The following is an 18,966-nucleotide window of genomic DNA, read 5'->3' on the forward strand; positions in this document are numbered from 1 at the left end:
CCAATCCGTCGACTTATCTGAGGCCTTAGCTGTGCGTATTATTCTGTACCTTAAAGCGTAGTTTACATTGCTGTCTTTGGGGTCAAAATTGCAAAAATATCACTGCAGACCCCACTCAGGGTTCTTTTTTAGCCTCCAACTAACACTTTCACACAGACACCGCAGTCACACCTCAGACAGTTCGACCCATTTCTCTGCCCTCACGGGGAGAGAGCAGCTCTGTTCCTTCTGCTGTTTGGTTTGGTTCAGTATTTGGTTTGACTAATTTAAGGTTTGATGTTTGATTCTTTGTTTTTGGCTTTTTGTGTTGTCTTTTTTTTCCTCTGCCAAGACAGTCCATTTCTTTATCTAATAAAAATCTGGAAGCTAAATTTTCACAGTATTTTTTCCAACCACCTGATAAAAATCTCTAGCACGACTACGAAAAAAATAAGGAGCTCTTGTAGTAAGTAAGCGAATACGTTATTCCAAATAAGTAATAAGCACTAAAGTACAGTACATAAAACGGCATCAAGAGACACAGCAGAGATAAAACAATCAGAACCAACCAACAGAAAAATAAAAACAGATTTTTTTTTTAAATAAGATTTCAGTTCAGTGAGGTCATTTGCGTTTAGCTCCATCCAGGACCAGAGAGCTGAGCTGGAGAGAGGGAGGCAGAGGAGGGGAGGAACAGTCTTTCCTTTCTTCTGTTGCCTGTCTATTCATCCCTCCTTCCATGCTACACAGTTTCAGAGGGGGGCCAGCGCTGCAGCCCTAAAGCTAACAGACAGACAGGCGGATTCAACGGCCTCTCCTCTTTCAGCACCTGCACTTTGTCCTCCTCCCTCCAGCCACATTTGGTTTGGGTTCTTTTTGGTTTGCTTCTGTCATTCCTTGGGTTGTGGTTTTGTTTTTTTTTTGTTTGTTTTTTGTTTTGGTTAGGGTTTATTTTTGGTATCCTCTTACAAAAAGTGTGACGCCTGCTCCCTTCACTACAGTGTGTCCCAGCATACTCTTCTTTGTGGGGGTTCAGACTAAAGGATCAGTCCCCTAAATAAAGCTTCCCCCCTGTGGGGTTTTGGAAGGGCCAGGTGCAGGGGGTTTTACCAGGAGGCCATGCAGTGGTAGCATCCTGTTCTCCGCCCCCCTCATCCCACCACCACCCGTGTGTCTTTATTGTGTTCATGTCTTGGCTTAGGCTCTTGAACAAAACCAGCCTTGAAAATGCTTTGGTATCCATTTGAAAATTAATGGCAGAGTGAGGTGGAAAATGACAGTGAAATGTGATCGATGGAGTGATGATGAAACAGACAAATGTCAGTAAACCTGTCTAGACATGCAGGTGTTGGGGTATCTGTGCTGATTGACGAGGCAGGAATGAGAGCCAGCTGTGACTAAACTTGGCTTTATTGTCTTATTTAGCCCTCACTCTCAACGGTTGTTTCTTCAAATCTCCAATCACAGCCCTATTTCATACTTTCAAGATGGAACATAACAAACATCATTTTCAGTGTGTGAAGTTTCCAGGGCATGTTCATTTAGCCATAGATTCTCTGATAATGGGTTATCTTTAAGAGTGAGGGAAGAGTGGTCTGATTAAACACACAAAATATCAAATGCTTTGGTCTTAATAAACTCATTCACACCTTGAAATCAACACTCAGTGTGCCAACTCTAACTGTGATCTACTGGCACTTGGTGATGACTGAGATGAGCATCTTTTCACCTTCATCATCTGTGTTACTTCAGAAGAGTCACAATACAGACAAAATGCATCATGATGACACAAATATACATAATGAGGACAAAGATGACGACAGTGATAATGATGAAAAACCCCAGAGCGCACACTACAGTAGCACGCAGCAATAAATAGGAGCTGAGTTGTATAATGAAACTAATAAATAATAAAAAGAAAGCTACAATTTTGTAAAAAAATATCGCCGTGTCTGGAAAATCTGACATAAAAAGAGGGATGAATGCTATTCCATGCTCTTATAACCACAGGTAGGTAAAGATAAAACACTTCTAGCAGATATTCAGCTCATGGCAGAAAAAGTAAGAACATTTTAAAAAATTCATCCAAATAGTCTTGCATGAAAACAGATGGTTGACACATGAGCTGACACGGACAGGATGAGTCAGTGACAGGATGAGTTGGCTCGTCGTGTACATATGTTTGTGTGTGTGTGGTGTGTGTGTGAGTAGCAGTAGCAGTAGAGTCCTGGTCCTGGATAGCTTCAGTATGTACACGTCCTTTGAATAAAGCTTTTCTCTCCGTATTTTTGGTTTTTGGTATTTGCGATTTTGGTATGGTTGTCGTTCTTTTTTTTTTTCTTTTTGTCATTGTGTGGTCGTCCTCCACCTTCTCCTCAGGTAAATTTTTGGTTTAAATGTATCCTCCTCACTCCTTTTTCTTCAGACCCGCAGCTTTTCAAAACAAGAGTAATAAAAAAAGACGTGTAAGCACAGTCCTTCCCTCTATCTTTTGTCCTTGCCACCATTCTTTTGTCATATAGTAAAGTTGTCTTTTGTCATTTTTGGTTTCTGCACGCTGACATGCATCTCTGCGGGCTCTTCCATCTCTTTGTTACAGAGTCATTGGTTTGTTTTCCTTTAGACAGAAAGAGTGGAGAGGTGTCATGTCGATAACACATATCATAGACAAAAAGGTTTCCTTTTCATCTGTTTGGATAGATAAAGATTTTTGGTTTCAGTCTTCCCCTTTCCCCCCTTCTCCCCTCTTTCATTCTGTATATTTTTGGCATCGAAAGACTGGGAGAGAAAGAGGGAAAGAGCCATTGCAAAAATAAAATAACGGAAGAAGAGCACAAGAGAGAGAAAGAGATAGCTTTGGTGTGAAAGGCGAGGTTCTCGTTTCCTCCTTCCTCCTCCTCTCCAATTGGCCCTTGCCATGGTCACTCAATCTTGGCCCCGCCCAGGGACGGCGGGCTGTGTGCCATTTCGCTGGAGGAGCAGGAAGAGGCGGGGCTGGAGCAGGGAGAGGGGGAGCAGGGTGTGGGGCTGATGCTGCTGGCTGAGGGGAAGGGTGAGGGCTGGGAGACTTTGGCTACAGCAGCGCTGATCAACCCAGCGCTGGGACTCTGGCCCATGTGGAAGAGGGTAGGGTGGTTGAGGAAGAGGGAGGAGGGAAGGCCCCCTCCTTGGCCCCCAGAGGCCCCCAGCATCACCTTACTGCCACCCTCAAGAGTGGAAAGAGGCAGCTGGCCACCACTGGCTGCTAGGGCTAAAGGAGAGAAGGAAAAGAGAAAGAAGTTAATAAAAAAAAGAATCCCACTCACTGTAAATTCAACTTCATTTCAATCACTTTAACATTTGTTTTTTTGCATTTCTATGTGGGCTCTGCTGTTTTGGCATAATACAACAAGGTTCTTGTTTTAAGGTCAACAACGCATTTAAGTTATTTTGCATTTCTGCTAGCGCTTGGCCATAACTATCATAATGATTTTAACTCAGTTAATCAAATAATACCGACATACCTTTAAGCTATAGTCATACGTTCTTAAATTTATTTTTATATTCAAATTACAAATCATTACGTTAATTACAAGAATGGCTTCGTATTTTCTGCCTCAGTGACATTCACATCCTCGTCAGCTGCAGGATTACTTGAGGAGACGACAGTTAGGTCCACTTGGAAAAAATTGTTTGCCCCGATAATTGCAGCAAGCCAGCAGTGACGCAATCTCTTATTTCACTCTGACTGCAGCGGGAACAAACAGCTTGAAGCTACTACATTTATCCCAAGGTGCTTTCTTGAGAAAAAAATGGCTTAAAGGGTCTTGGAAGGCACAAAAGTCAGACAGCAAAGGTCAGCATATTTACATGTATGGTCGAGTCAGGCAATGGTTACAGCTCGATTAGGCCATCTAACTGCACCCCCACCCAGTATACATGTAGGGGAATATGCAGTTATTAACCATTTGAGACATTCTGCCAGTTCTAACTTTCTCTGTGGTGGATCATCGTACATGCAAATAAAGCTGAACTGACTACACAGAAGTTGTCTTTAAATCACTTGACTGGTGACCGCAGCATTATTTTGTCTGATTTTAGCAGAGCAGACCAAAAGTCTGGAAACGCTTTAAGCAACTGCTACTTGAAGAATAGTCTATGGTCTAATCGGCTGATTTTCAAGGACTTTTTTAGTCGTCTGACAAAAGAAGCAGAAAAATATGTGAGTAAGAGCAGCCTTACCGGTAATTCAGCTGCACTAATATACACTTATCCTTTACTAAAAGATGAAACTTTGAAATTTGTGGAACATCTAGACCCATCTGAGTAAAGTGCTCTAATGCAGGAGTGATTCAAACCTCAACTGTATTACGTCGGCGTGTTAGTCTACTTTTGAAAGCTCGGATTTCATACAATTTCAGTTGGACTAACACATTTATTCAGTTTTTCTAAGTTCCTGTAAACATGCTTTTTGTAACCCAACAAGCCTTGCTTATGCACACATTGAGTTGGTGTATCTGCTTATATAAAGGGGAGGATTTGATAAAAGATGATTGTTTGTGGGGGGTCTGCCAAAGACAGAAAAAGAGGGGCTGAATAGATGTGCAGCATGCGGCTCTGCAGTAAGAGAGGACTTTACAATACTGGATGGTATGAAAATGACAAAGTAAATGATTCCCTCAATTTTGGAGGATAACACATGAAATAAATAGGTTTGCATTTTGATGTGGTAGCTAAAACTGTAGACACACAATGTCACTTTTGTCTGTGATTAAAGATAAGCTGTTTTTTGCATCAACTGAAAATGTCTCATGCCTTTCACTGTGATCAAATAGATTAAATTTGAACTAACTTTGAGATTGTTTTTATCATGCAGCCCTAATTTCCGACAACAGACTGCCCAAAATGTTACAAACTAAAACTCAGCTCTGCCAGTGTGCTTTTTTGAGTTTTATTCATCAGGGAGGAACTTGTAAATCTGAAAAAGCAATCAACTGGACAGCATTTTGGTATCTACCCCCCAAGTTCAGAATGAGTCATCAACAAGTCAAGTTCTTTGTCACTGATGGGTATGATACTGGTGTGTAGGTGACATTAAGTTTAAGACATTTTGTAAGAAAAAAACTCATAGGAACTTAGGAGGAAACAGCATTTTTGAAAAACTGTTTTTGTTAAAGTGTTTTGATTAATGTATTTTTGGTCAGCCATCTGTATCTGCAGTTACTGAGGTTAATATTTTCTACAGAGCAGAGCTCAACCAGGGAAAGCGCCTAAACTTGTTGCATTCAGCTGTAATTATTGAAGCATAACCACCCATTTTAGATGAAACACAAAAGAAGCAGAAAAAAGAAAAAGCTGCATGCATTTAACCTGCTTTGTTTTTGCATGCTTTTGACTTCTAAGTTGACGGTTTTTACTTCCCAAAAACTCTGAATGCAGTCCTAAGTGCACAGTAGAAATAAAATGTTGTTGGACTTATGGAACATTGCCTAATATCTTCACTTAGCCAATCGTAAAGGATCAGACGCCGCACTGAAACAGGTCAGCTGACACGAGAGGTATGTTGTTATGGAAACAAGGTGCACAACTGGTTGTTTTTCACTAGCATGCAATGTAAAATATGCACACAGTCTGATAATTTTTTGCAATTGCACTGATCTCTTTGAAAAGAAGCATTTAGCTTCCTTGTAACACAAAGTGAAACATTTTCAACTTCTCAGCCATCAGTGGCATAAAAAATGTTGTGGTTTAACCTTATCAGTCTAAGACTGAGAAACTGATGACAAAATATAACGTGAAATGAAAATGAGTGAAAAGGTTTATCACATATATTGCAAAGCAACATACTAACAACAAAATGAACTTTTCAAACAGCCGGTTTACTGACTCAAAAAGGCAAATGTGGCATTCTTTGATAATCCACATAAACAGTGAGCTGTTGATAATATGAAGAGATGAAAGGCTAAAGATGAGTGAGAGTACAGAGCCACACACAAAAACAGAAACACAAGCCCGCACAATAATGTAAGCACCATTTCTCACACGGACACTGGATGGGATGGATTAATGGATGCAGATGACAACATATGAGAAAAAAGCTATTTTTCTTCTCAACAAGCTCTCTGTCTCAGCTGCTTCGTGCCGTGGATGAGCAAACACACTTGGCTGCCTATTCATCCGCGTCTCCAGTCAGTAGTCAGCCAGAGCGACTTTACTCACCCACCATGTGTAACTGTATTACTCATCATCACACTTCTCTTTTTAAACAGAACTCCCTTCCCCTTCTCCTCCTCACACCACAAAGAATGATTAAAAATGAGCTGTGCTAAAACTGACAGTGGTCGGTACTGTTTGGTGGTCTCTGCTGCACGACAGACTGTTTTTTTTCAAGCTATTTCTGTATTATTCTCAAGTGTAGGAGGGTGTATGAGGGAATGTTTCATGTACAGTATACGCATGTGTGTGGGAGTGTATAAGAGGCTTCTGTAACTACTAAACAGGAGGAAAATGTATGAATACATACACCTTGCATGGGCGCTTTTTGTAAGATTTTTCCGAAAAAAATAAATACTAACTCACAATTGAGCCTTGAACTTCCAAAATATACTCTGTTCATCAATTGTGCTAAGTTTGAGCTTTGTATTTTCTTCTGTTTCCTTGATTAAACCTGTCTGCCTTTCAGCATTTCTGTTTCTCACACACCTTGGATAGTGGCCAGGGGATTGTTACCGAGGAGGGCTTGGTTCATCCCTGTGTTAACTCCCATCACAGTGTTCCTGTTGTGGCACACACACGCATCACAGTGCACGCACAAGCATGTGCACGAACACAGACAGGCAAGAGGAGAAAGGTGAGAAAAAAAAGCAGGTTTAGTAGCAAGGAGAAGCAGAGGGTAAATTCATCCCTGCACAAGTAAAAAACAGCAAGCTTGAGGACAGGGTTTCCATAACAGTAAGGTCAGAAATGCAAGAAAGACAAAGAGTGTTCTGGAAACTGCTACAAAAAAAAGTACACCCTCTTCGACTGTTCATAGTTAACACAGATTTAAAATGATTAAAGACACAAACGCATTTGCAGTATGTGAATGAACGTGTAACGTGTGTGTCTTTGTCGTATTCACCTCAAGTTTGCAGCAAAATCGGTGATGTAGTTAGACATTTCACCGTTCTTTTTACCCATACGCCATAAGCTGTGAACAGAAGAACCACACACACATACACACACAGGATTAGATTGTGCTGCTGTAAATGAGAAGCAGTGGACGCCCAGTGGATATCAATGTACGTGTGTTTAAGTGTGTGTGTGTTCGGTATCAACCATTTAACTACAAACTGCAGGTGAACCGAGCTGATGCGATGCAGTTTTCATTGTAATCACATTTTTTGAAACGTGTGACTGAGAGTAGTTGTAGAGTGTTTAAAATGTTTAATCTGTATTCATTTATTTGTGATGGGCACCATGGACAAAAAACAGTTTTCTTTCTCATGACAGTTCAGGTGAAAGTATTAATTTATGTGTGCATGCTACTCTCGATAATTTCTTGTTTGTTTGGACATTTTTTTCTTACTTTCTTGGATTTGATTTTCTTAAATGTAAGTGCGATCTGCAGATGTGAAATTCCATTCAGCTCTGCTGTATTTGATTTCTGAAAACTTGAACAAATACAGTAAAGACGAGTGAGGTTTAGCAAGAGAATAAAGGCCAAAACCTCTTGCCTTTACAGGGTTTTATAATCAGGACAGCACCTCCTAACCTCAATTCTCACACTCTCCAATAAGGTAACTCACAAAAAACGAGGAAGAAAGGGAAAGAATATCAGGAACGGCAGAGGAGGGTTTCCTCTTTTATGATGGACATGATACATTTTTGTGATCTGGGTAAAGGGGCCCATAAACCTCCACAGTTTTCCTGAGTATAAAAACCTAACAGTGGGATCTCTGGCTGTACGGGGTGATCATCTCATAGTTACTTACCCTGTGTTAAGGCTGAGCGTGCTGTGGCTGGGAGTGGCAGGGCTGGCTGTGCTGCGGGGAGGAGGTGGAGGAGTTGCTGGGGAGGGGGTGGAGCTGAGAGGGGGGTGGGCTGAGCTGAGAGAGGGGTGGGTGGAGGTGAGGCTGGAAGTGAGGGGGCAGACGGAGGACATAGTGGTCACCGTTGTGCTGAGACTGGTCACGGCCTGCGACAGCTGGTTGGACATCTGTTGGAGAGAAAATTCTATCAGTTTCTGAAGTGACAACCGCAGCCAGGTTTCCATTCGCTAAGGAAGCAAAACTGAAATTATCTTTTGAAAATCTCAAAAAGACACCTGAATCAGACAAAAACTAGGCAGCCTAGTGCCACCAGGGCAATGTGAAAAGTTGGTTTCCTAACTGGAAACAAACAAAAATACAACAAATACTGCAGTGGATGTCCACAAGAGCAAAATGGAGACATATCTTCATGAGGAATTATTATAATCTGTGGGATTTTCTAGGATATCATTTATCTGGAAAGATGCTGGTAAGTCACGTGAGTTTGTTGTTTGCCTTCTTAGACCAGAAACAACTGATGAGTCACGCCATTTTAATCTTTGCCAGGTCAGACATGATTTGGAAAATTGTTTTCATTCCCCCTAATGCATATCAAGTCTGCTTGGAGACAGAGGAAGTTTGTTTATTTATTCTGTTTTTAACATTTCATTCACCTTTCCTTATTTGCATCTTCTAAATACAACATGCCCAGGCTGCTATTGGCTTGTTTATGGATCATATCTCCCAGAAAAGATGCTGCTAGACTGTGGTGCATATGGATGAATGATCTTTTAAAGTCTTTTAAAGTACCATATGAGGGCTGTAACAGGGTGGTTTGTGCGTTTGTGGGGCAGTGGGGGCCTGGCTGGTCAGGGGAGGTGTGGCACTGCTGGGATTGATGCGCTTCTCTTTCTGCCGGCGGTTGCAGAACCAGACCCGAATCACCTCCTTCTCCATGTTGAGCTGCTCTGCAATCAGCAAGATCTCTTCCGAGGTAGGCTTCTGGTTCTGGGAGACACAAGAAACCAGGGCATTTCAGCAGTGTTAAATTTAGGTCATGAGACAACGCATTATAAATCTAACAAAAGATGTATGCACATAAGGTTGAGATTTGAGACATTTGCAATGGTGACTGTATTGATATTAACAAGCAGGTTGAAGCCACTTATTAATAAACCTTTCAGCCTGAGTGGCTCTTGTATGAAACAGGATCTCAGTCAAGAAAAAGATTCAATAATAAGCCAAGGGATGTTTGTGTGTAAACTTTAAACAATAAGGTTTGGCAAAGTGCTTTATATGATGAATAAAAAGCAACTAAACATATAAAAGAGACACACATAAGGTTCCTTATCTTACCGTTATAAATGAGCGCTCCAGGGCCACACGAACATTCGTCTCAATGCTGGTTCTCTTCTTTCTACGGCGACCAGGAACCCCCTCAAAGCCCAGAGAGGATGAGGACAAGGAGCTGGGGCTGGGCAGGGTGCTGTCTATGGACATTGTTTCTGAAGAAAATTCAAACAAAGTTATAATAAACCAGTGGCACTATGCTGACACTGACTAAGATGTTCATCGTGCCTCAATGTGATATTCCAGTGTCAGTGACTGTGACTGTAACTAATTTAAGCTAATTCAATCATATAATATTCAGAATATAAAGTGCAAATATTCTAATGAGAGCTCACCTGCATCATTGAGCCACTTTTCTAGCAGCGGCTTCAGCTTGCACATGTTCTTGAAGCTCAGGTTGAGAGCTTCGAAGCGGGAGATGGTTGTCTGACTGAAGTCGTTGCCATACAGCTTACCCATGGCCAAACCTACATCTCCCTGTTGGATGGGGGGGAGGAGGTAGATACAGCTTGAAACAAGTCAAAATACATCCAGACTCTCTCTTTTAACAGGTGTCTCTTCTTACTTGTGTGAAGCCCAGTTTGATGCGTCTCTGTTTGAACGTGCGGGCGAACTGTTCCAGCTCCTCCAGGTCACTTGGCTCCTCAGGGTGAGAGGTCCCAGACGGCACCGTGGTCACACCTCCACCACTGCTCACATCCATGCTTTTATCTCGCTGCATCAGATGCGACATGCGACAAATGAAAGCGTGAGAAAGCCAAACAGAGGTGTTAATAACTTATACAGAGACTGGGTTTTTCTTTTCCACTGACTAAAACATGAAAGTTTCCTACATGTGCCTGGAGTCCCATTCTAGCTGAAGCAGAGAGCAGGCTCCCTTGGTTTTGCTGAGGTAGCGGAATCAGATTTGGTGTCGATAGAAGTCCTAAACAAAGAAGCATATTAAGAACTGTCAACATGTCAAAAAAGGCAGGTTTCTTTACATGTTGACAAAAAAAAGGGGCACCCACCTTGCTGGCCCTGCTGTGCCTGTGGCAGAATAAACTGGGCCGGAGATGGGAGTGAGTGACCAGGCACCAGCACCAGCTGCTGAAGCTGCAGCAACTGCTGAATGTCCTGTTTAATGGAGAAAGAACAGGTTTGTCAAAGAAAGTAAGAATATATAAATTTCCACGAGAACAAAAGGTCCTGCAACACAAAACTGTGTTAGTATAGTATGTATTTCCACCAAAGGAATTGAGCTTATTGAGAAGAACAGAACGCAGAGGCAGGAGGAAAAACTCGGTTACTGTACGACATCAGAGAAAATAATAGGAAAGCGAGGTCATCAAAGCCAGGTGGAAACTGTGAATCATGAAATATACAATAAACATCTAAGAACAATGGTTCCATGGACTTATAGCAGTTTCTCAATCAAGCCGCTTATCAGGGAATGGCTTTGATTGGCAGTTAGTACCTGGGCGGTGAGCTGGATTGGCTGGGAGAGGGTGAGCTGGGGTGGAGGAGGTGGGACAGGGACACTTTGGGTGCTCTGTTCCTGTGTGCTCTGTCCCTGTCCCTGGGCCTGTGAGTGAGCTTGCTGCCCTGTTTGTCCCACTTGCTGCTGCTGTTGCTGCTGCTGGGCTTGCTGATTTGCTGCTGCAGCTGCCTGAGCTTGCTGATTGGCTTGGGCAGCTGCGTGGGCTGCGTGAGCTGCATGGGCTGCATTGGACTGCTGTACAGCTGCAGCCAGGAGCTGCGCCTGAGCCTGCTGCAGCAGCAGCTGCTGCTGTGCTGGCAATAGAGCTGTCAACTGGTAAGAGAGGACAGGAGAGGAGTGAAGAGGAGAGGATCAAGAATGAAATGCATAGGAGGAGACAAAGAGGGAAACAAAGTGTTCAAAAAGCAGCACAAGAGAAGCAAGCAAGGTAAAAGCAGAGGCTGAGCCAGAAAACCGTGAGGCAGACACTATGACTCTCAGTGGCGTGGCACAGGAACTAATGTGTAATTATTATTTTCGTTATTCTGTGGCACATAGCTTCAAAGAATAATTTTACCTTTGCGGTCACTCTTATTTACATGCACAGGCACAACTGCTGTTGGAAGTGCACATGTTCATTTAACCCTTGTTTGATGATATGAAATCAGTTTGTCATGTTGAGGTTTCTGAACCGGTGATAAAAATTATCAATCATGAATCTAAAGTACATAAGATTGCTCAGCAGCATGTAGCACTGGTTATAGTGCCTTTTAAAGTCTGTACAGGCAGTATTCTAATCATTATCTCTAATGTATCCAGGTATCCTTAATTTATGAGCTATAAATAAGCATTTCCTCGGTTCGTAAGTCCCCTGTATTGAGGCTGTTCATTTTAATTGATATTATTTATTTTAAAACAAAGAACCCAATTCTTTCGTGCTTTGGGCAGGCTGCAGCTGAAGTAGGATGTTGGGCATCTGGGAGGTATTGTTTTTAATGTTTCTCTCTGTAAAGCATTTGTGCTACATTCAGTCTGTATTGAGCACATGGGACCTGAAGTTTTATAGAATAAGTTTATGAATACAACTCATGAGCACATGGAGATTCCTCTAATACTGTCACAGTTGCTTGTTTGGGGTGACCAGACTTTACTCTGTGGTGGTCATGGCCACCCCTGGCTGTCTTTGGCTTCAGCCCTGGATAAAAGCAAAGCAAAGTGCATGTCTGTATGCATATATTGCAAAATCTGTCCTACCCCTGCTAGTTGGGAGCCGGTCAGCATGAGTTGTGTATGTTGCAGGGCTGTCTGTGAGGGGGTGGGGCCGTGAGAGGATGGAAGGCCTGGAGACATTTCAGGACACTCATCCATCTTATTCTGCTATGGAGATAGAGAGAAGAGGGTTAAATGTAGAGGAATGTTAATGAAAAAAACTGAGATGTAAAGGTTGTCTGTTGGTCTGTTGTGACCAATGACAACACATAAAAGTAAGAAGGAAATTGGGCAAGTATGTGCAGGATCCAAATAATGTGTATATCTATCAGCGTCCTTGTTCGGCTGATTGGGAAAAAACTACAAAGGATGAGACATGTTTGAGCTGGAAGCCGAGTCTTTTCCAGCTTACTGATTTGCATATAATTTGTGGTATGCAAATGAAGACGACTTACAGTTTTGGCGAGAAGAGTAATCTATTAGATATACTTCAGTTATCAATGGGCTTTGTGAGTGCCATCGTACTGTTTAAGAACTTGTTTACATTCAAGACTGGGTGGAGAGCCAACACATTATCAACCTCAATGTTGAATACTACAAAAGGGCAGTTCAGTGAATGGAGATGAATAGAAAATCTAAGGCAACCTTACTATCAATAAAACTTGTCGTTGAGATACAATAGATGCGCAAACACAGGCCCAGATTCATGCACAGACATGCGCAGGCAGTTTAGCAATGCACAAATAAACACACACAGTTCACTCACCTTGCTGCTGCTCAGGTTTGGCGACAGGGGGAAGGGGCTGACTTTCATTGACTGAGCCTAGAAGAGGAAAATCAAACACAAAAATGAATTGTTATTGTTAAAATCACACCTTACATTGTGGTATGTGTGCTTTGATGATAAACATATCTCAGAACTTTTTGCATAAACAACAACCTTACTTGTAAGATAATTGTGGGATATCAACTGATGATGGAGATAGTGGTTAATTTCTTGTTACACTTTAATTTAAAAAATTTGTTTTTGTTGTTGCTAGAACAATTATGGAGGCGAAACGGGTGGAAGAAAATTGTAAGAATCAAAAGACTCACATATACCTGGTGATTTGATTCAGGTCCATTCCGCTCTGAATCTGCGTGGGAGGAAGAGGAAAAAGTGATCAATTACATCTTGAACATAACTCACACGCACAACCTCATACCTATACTTTCCAATGTCATGCATGTGCAACTTTTTAACATACATATTATATACAGACTCTGCATTTGTGTGAGTTCATAGGTTGGCTTACATGGAGACAAATCTTACCTGTGCCTTCCAATGGTGAGCCAGCCCCCACTTTCTCAACCTCTAGTGGCTTTGACATCCTGATATCTGCAACAGGAAGACGCACAAGATAAAGAAGTCTTCTTTTATGTGTGTCACACTCAAAGTGCAGACGGTAGCAGAATAAAATGCATTGACGGAGATGGTGATCAGAATCTAGATGACAAAAGGGGAAAGAGGACGGCCAGGGCGTCGATCTTAGATAGGTTAGGGTTGAGTGTTTTCAGGTCACAGACTGGGCCCACACACTGTAAGCTAAACAATGTGGCTGGATCATTCACAAGCTGCATCCAGCCCACATTCATTCATTCTTTCCAAACAGTGGTTAACATAAGAGTAGGTTGACCCAAAGTGTTTGCTTATTCTAAATTTAACACAAGGTGTTTTCGTGGGAGCAATGCTGTGCTAAAAATGTCTCATGTAGTGTGTCATTCATTATAAGACCACATCACATTCTGTCTGATACTGTATTGGGACAGTCCCTATAGCAACAGCATAATTTGAGGGAGGCAAGAAATCAAATCTTTAATTCTGTATATCACAAAAAAACAAGAAGAGCACCAATGAGGCCAGATGAGACAGGGATTAGGATGATTTGAGGAAAGTTTAGAGTGAATACATGTGTGTGTGGTTACGATGTCTGTAGACTGTATGTGTGGTACTTCTATGTTTGGCTATCAGGCTAGGGCATTATCTAATTACAAAAGCTTTTTTATTTGTCTGAAACCACAAACTGTAAAACAACTTTTGTTGTGACCATCTGAAACCCAACCCCCCATCTCTTGCTCTGTCTCCCCTTAACACACAAACACACACTTACACATAAACACACAGAGCTACTTCCCTTTTGTGAAAATATGCAAATCTGCCCAACGACCAACTAATTATATCTGCCACCTGCATAATAAACTCTCAGTCTCCCTCCTTCTTTTTCTCTCCCTCTTTCGCTCTCCTTCTCCCCTTTTCCTGTTGTTTCTCATGTGCAGCACTGACATGATTGCATCTTGTACATTTCCTATCAGTTTGTTTATTCATACAATAAACTGTACATACAGGAAAGGATATTATGTGACTCTGCATAAGGAAAAGCAAGCGGTCAAGCATGGTTTACACCATCGGGGGGCAGTAGCAACACATGGATCCACTGACCACAACTGACCCGAGGCCAATTTTAAACAAACAAGCTAACAATGAAGTGTTTTTATCAACATGATGAGAACTCAGAGGCATATTAACTTCAGTGAAACAGATCAGCAGACTTTAGTTTCTTTAGGGGAAGTGACGATCAGCTTGAGAAGCTCCACTCTGGTGCCACAAACCAGCTGAAAACAGTTTAGGGTATACACACACACACACACACATGTACACAAAAATCGACACATTGATAGCAGGATTTCCCTCAAAAAGTTGCATCTAATTTTGTAATCAACCACAAAGATACTGACATCTGGTTGATTCGCATTTACGGTCAGTTTGTGGTTATTCCAACATGGCGTGTGCCTCTAATTTTGCCAGTGTAAGATGTGGATACTAACAGTGAAACTAACAAACTGTCCACTATTGCTCAATTTCTGCTAAAAGCTAGTGAATATGTCCCCAGAATAGCATCTTCCTCTTACATATAAAAAACTCACAACAAAATCAGTAAGTCTGCAAATATCTCTTCTATGACATCAGGCCACCCCGATCCTCAGGATGTGGAGTGTACAACACTGAAGCCAAATCCACCGTATAAAATGATGGTCCAGCTCATAAAACTGCTGCAATGTGACGCTCCCAAAGAGCGGCATCTTGTGCTGCCCGGTCGCAAGACACATGGAGAAGGTGTGTCTTGATTCATGATGTGAAATGGCCTACAGACAGTGGTGTGGTGGATAATGTGGTCAGTAATACAGTGGTGGGACAGTATATCAAGATGCTGTGTCTTTTTCTCACTTCCCCTCTCGACTTCCCCTTGTACCGGGTTGAACGCCGAGTGCTAAACCTAACACTTACTGTCAACGCTGCTATTAATATTAACCTACTCTCTCTCACTCTCTCCTTCACTGCATCTTTTAAAACATGCCTCTGTTTTACAACACACTGCTGCACACACAAGCATGCCACTGATTTCACATTACACTGAGCAGAGTTACTGCTGTAGGGTTAGTATCGTTTTAAGAATTAAGAAGATGCACCTTTCATCAGTTGCTTCTTGTTTAGTATTTTCTTTAGAGCAGGAGTGAGAAACTTTTTCCTTACAAGGAGAAAGTTCAGTTAAGTTAAGGTTACAGCAAAGTTCAGTGTTTATCTGTGACCCTGTGAAAGTAGTGTGCAACACCAAGCGTGTTGTATCTTAAACAGATCAAATATAATGCTGCATAATCCTGTGTCATGAATTAATGATGCAACAGAAAGGAACAAGGAACAAATGTGTCTGTGCTCAGTCTGGACTGTTTCTGTTATTCTCCTCTGGGTATTTTGGCCGAGATGAAACTCCACTGCAACCACTCTGATCCTGAACACCCCACACCCCACTTCCTGAACCAGGACATAACCCCACAGCCAAAGCGGGTGGATGATTTAGAATAAAATTAAAATTACAAACGACATATATTTGAAAAGCCTAAGCACTGCTGAAGGTAAAACATTTATTTTTATTTCTATTACAGAACTGAGCATAAGAGAGTCATAATAATAAGTTCAAGTTAATTATGATAAAATGAAAATAAAATAATTTGAAGAAACTATTTTAGCCTGAAACTGTTGGAAGAACTAGTGACCAAAGAAAGGAATTACCAAGACATATGAAACGTCGAAGGGAAATCCAGGATGTCAAGGCAGTAGACTATCAAAGCCAACATTTATTTAAAATCCATGATGGTCATATTGTTGGATTTTTTTTATCAAATGTGAATCATCATTAGATTTTTTTTTTTACCAAAAACAGCAACAAAATAATCAAAATTCTAAACAGCAGCTCAAAAAACAGCCCGGCGAATATAACATATTGCTGCTGAATGCAGACTGATGCAGATACTCTCAAAGTTATGAGAACAACAGGTAAATTAACCGATTTCTCTGTTACATAAAACTGATGACATTTTAAACTTTAAGCAGTTTAAGTGTAAATGAATAATTTCTTCGCTTATTTCATCGATGACGTTTGATCAGAGGAACAAGGTTGTCAGAGAAGACGTATACTTACCCACTGATTAAAATGCAGCCATGTTGCTAAAGTCAATGTTATATACGCATGAATTTACATCTGTTTTTAATGAAAAAAACGCTGCTATACATTTAAGTAAAATGTTAACGCAGATCTACAAGAAGCTTGTAGAAAATAAATATGCAAAATAATTGTTTAAAGTTACTCATCAAAGCTTTTGCATTAGGTTGTAAATCGTTACTGGATGTGACTTTGCTTTATTTACATTGTGACCCAGTGTGTTGCACTGTTTGTTGCACTTCACCAGCAGGATGTGTCATTCCGGTAAGAGTAACTCTGTGGAGGTCGCACCAGTGACCACATCGCGTTAAGAAGTGACTTAGTGATTTTTAAAACCACGAATCACTCAATGATACACAACGCACATCACTACAGAAGTTTGTTATATTTTTTCTTTTTCTTTTCAGAAATTGTCTCATGACGCTGAAGACTGAGCTAATTGACATTTAAAAAGGGATTTCTGGTAATTGGTGAGTCAGCTTACAGCCTCCTGTGTTTTTCTATGAGACTGGTCGCTGGTCAACTGAGATTATGTCTGTCTCTTCTGGCAGCCTGAACTGACCACCATAAAGAGGCCGTGGGGCGAGCAGAGTCACACTTCGTTCTGCTTTCTTTTCAGATTGAGTAATGAGAGTGATGATTATTTAAAGGCATTTCCCCACAAGAAAACGTGTAATTTGAGTGCTTCAAAACGAGCTTCAAACTGATTTGCATACATTACAATTTGAAAAGTTGTAGGAAACCTTCTCAGGGAAGCCTCTGTAAGTGTAACAGCGGCGCAATGCTTAAGAAGAAGAAGAAGAAGAAGAAGAAGAAGAGCTGCTGCTGATGACAAATGAAAAATAATCACCTTATTTAAAAATGCACAGGCTGCAACACAAATGTTTCTTTAGAAGCAGGTGACAATACAATAAAAACTGTTTTACGGTGTTTTCTTCAAGCTCATTTAACGTTCAGTATTCACTTGAAGCACACACACACACAAACAGAAAAACACACAAGCTACGGGCTAGTGAGGTGTCTGACCTTTCCCTCTGCCTGCGACAGGCGTCCACTCATCCATCCTTCCATCCGTCATCTCTCCATCCTTCCACTTCTCTCGCTTCGCACCACCTCTCACCCCTTTGATGCTCTCTAATTAGCTGAGCTTGTTAGACCCAGTGGCATTAATCAACAGCATAGACACAGCTCTTTCTCTCTCGCACACACACGCACACACACACAGTCACACAGAGCTTAATTGGTCTTGGCAAATGAAGGCCAGCAAAGGGAGAAGGCTGCACAGACAGTCACTCACCTGGCAACCACATACTGGAGAAGTCCTTTGCCGCTATTGCTGCTGTCTTGGTCATATCTGTTTGAGAGTGTGTGCGCTATCTAAAGAAAAACTCTCACTCTCCCTCCCCGCTTCGTTCTCTAACACCAAAGGAGGAGTGTATTAAATCATATGGTTGAGAGTTATCCTCCCTCTCTTTCTCTATCACACACGCATGACAGTCCACACCCCCAAGGCCCCACCTCCTCCCCACATCCTGCAACAGGAAGTAAGTCTGAAAAGAGTAGGAACTCAGCTCAGAGGAGAGAAAATACATGACAAGAAAAAGAAGAAGAAAAAAAGGGGGGACATAAAAGAGGTAAGAAGAGTGGGAGAGTGAGTGAGCAAAGAGATCAACAGATAGATGAGGTGACAAAGAGGGGGATGACTAGTGCCATCGGAAAGTGATGGCGCGGCTGGAAACAGCCACTCATGAATACACACACACATACCTATTCACTGTCACACACGCAAGGCAAAAACAGCAAGCTTGACATTCTGACCAAAGAGAGCGTATGATGGCGCGTCTTAAGCGTGAAACTGAAAATGAAAAAATATCAAACTTACTACGAGTTAAGAGCATCTCTTCTTGGATGTGCCTTTGTGTCTGTGGGAGTGACGGGGGAAGAGTACATCAGTGGGTGTATGGTGGTCTGTCGATGGAGGCCAGCACCAACAACAGAAGATGTGAGACATCTTCAGCTAAGTTCAGCTAACAGTGTAACGAAAGGAAAAACTCAGTCACAACACTCACTGTACCACTGACCACGCCACACTGTGGGCTGTACTAAGTGATACACCACAGAAACCCACAGCATGAATCTCTACACGTGATGGGTAGATGTGGCATGACAGTGGAACATCACTGATAAACCAAATATGAGCCATTATCAGCGCCACCCACTTGGATTAAAAGAGTAACTGCTAAACAAGTGAAAATCTAAGATTGTGGAAAGATCACGAGGAAGCAGAACAGCACGTTTCAGCAGATATACCGGCTTGATTTTCAGTATCTGTGCCGCTATGACAGTGGACTGAACGAGCCACAAGGTGGCACTCTTTATTCTCCAAAACCTGATGAACAATCAGGTTCCATCTCCCGAAGAGAGGTCGAAGCACAGCACTCAC

At 41.8% G+C, this 18,966-nt stretch overlaps 1 protein-coding gene across 6 annotated transcripts in view; it reads right to left on the reverse strand.

Moving 5' to 3' along the window:
- Positions 1–448: 448 nt before the first annotated feature.
- Positions 449–18,966, reverse strand: part of pou2f2b (POU class 2 homeobox 2b) — a 42,873-nt gene continuing 24,355 nt past the window's right edge. Inside the window, exons 2-16 of one of the 6 annotated variants that reach the window (XM_072393948.1) lie at positions 13,298–13,363; positions 13,087–13,121; positions 12,752–12,808; positions 12,031–12,153; positions 10,774–11,109; positions 10,328–10,433; positions 10,151–10,242; positions 9,883–10,032; positions 9,653–9,794; positions 9,324–9,472; positions 8,778–8,975; positions 7,932–8,155; positions 7,079–7,147; positions 6,661–6,734; positions 449–3,229 (exon numbers count right to left, since the gene is read on the reverse strand). In XM_072393948.1, the coding sequence (XP_072250049.1) occupies positions 2,901–3,229; positions 6,661–6,734; positions 7,079–7,147; positions 7,932–8,155; positions 8,778–8,975; positions 9,324–9,472; positions 9,653–9,794; positions 9,883–10,032; positions 10,151–10,242; positions 10,328–10,433; positions 10,774–11,109; positions 12,031–12,153; positions 12,752–12,808; positions 13,087–13,121; positions 13,298–13,363 (2,150 nt within the window). In that variant the 3' untranslated portion in view covers positions 449–2,900. Of the gene's footprint in view, positions 3,230–6,660; positions 6,735–7,078; positions 7,148–7,931; positions 8,156–8,777; positions 8,976–9,323; positions 9,473–9,652; positions 9,795–9,882; positions 10,033–10,150; positions 10,243–10,327; positions 10,434–10,773; positions 11,110–12,030; positions 12,154–12,751; positions 12,809–13,080; positions 13,122–13,297; positions 13,364–17,820; positions 18,020–18,966 lie in introns of those variants that run through there. The other 5 variants (XM_072393947.1, XM_072393946.1, XM_072393945.1 and 2 more) reach the window with 5 other exon arrangements.

The sequence above is a fragment of the Leuresthes tenuis genome, unplaced genomic scaffold (genome assembly GCF_036924035.1).
Source record: "Leuresthes tenuis unplaced genomic scaffold, fLeuTen1.0.hap1 SCAF_10, whole genome shotgun sequence".
Classification (NCBI taxonomy): Eukaryota; Metazoa; Chordata; class Actinopteri; order Atheriniformes; family Atherinopsidae; genus Leuresthes; species Leuresthes tenuis.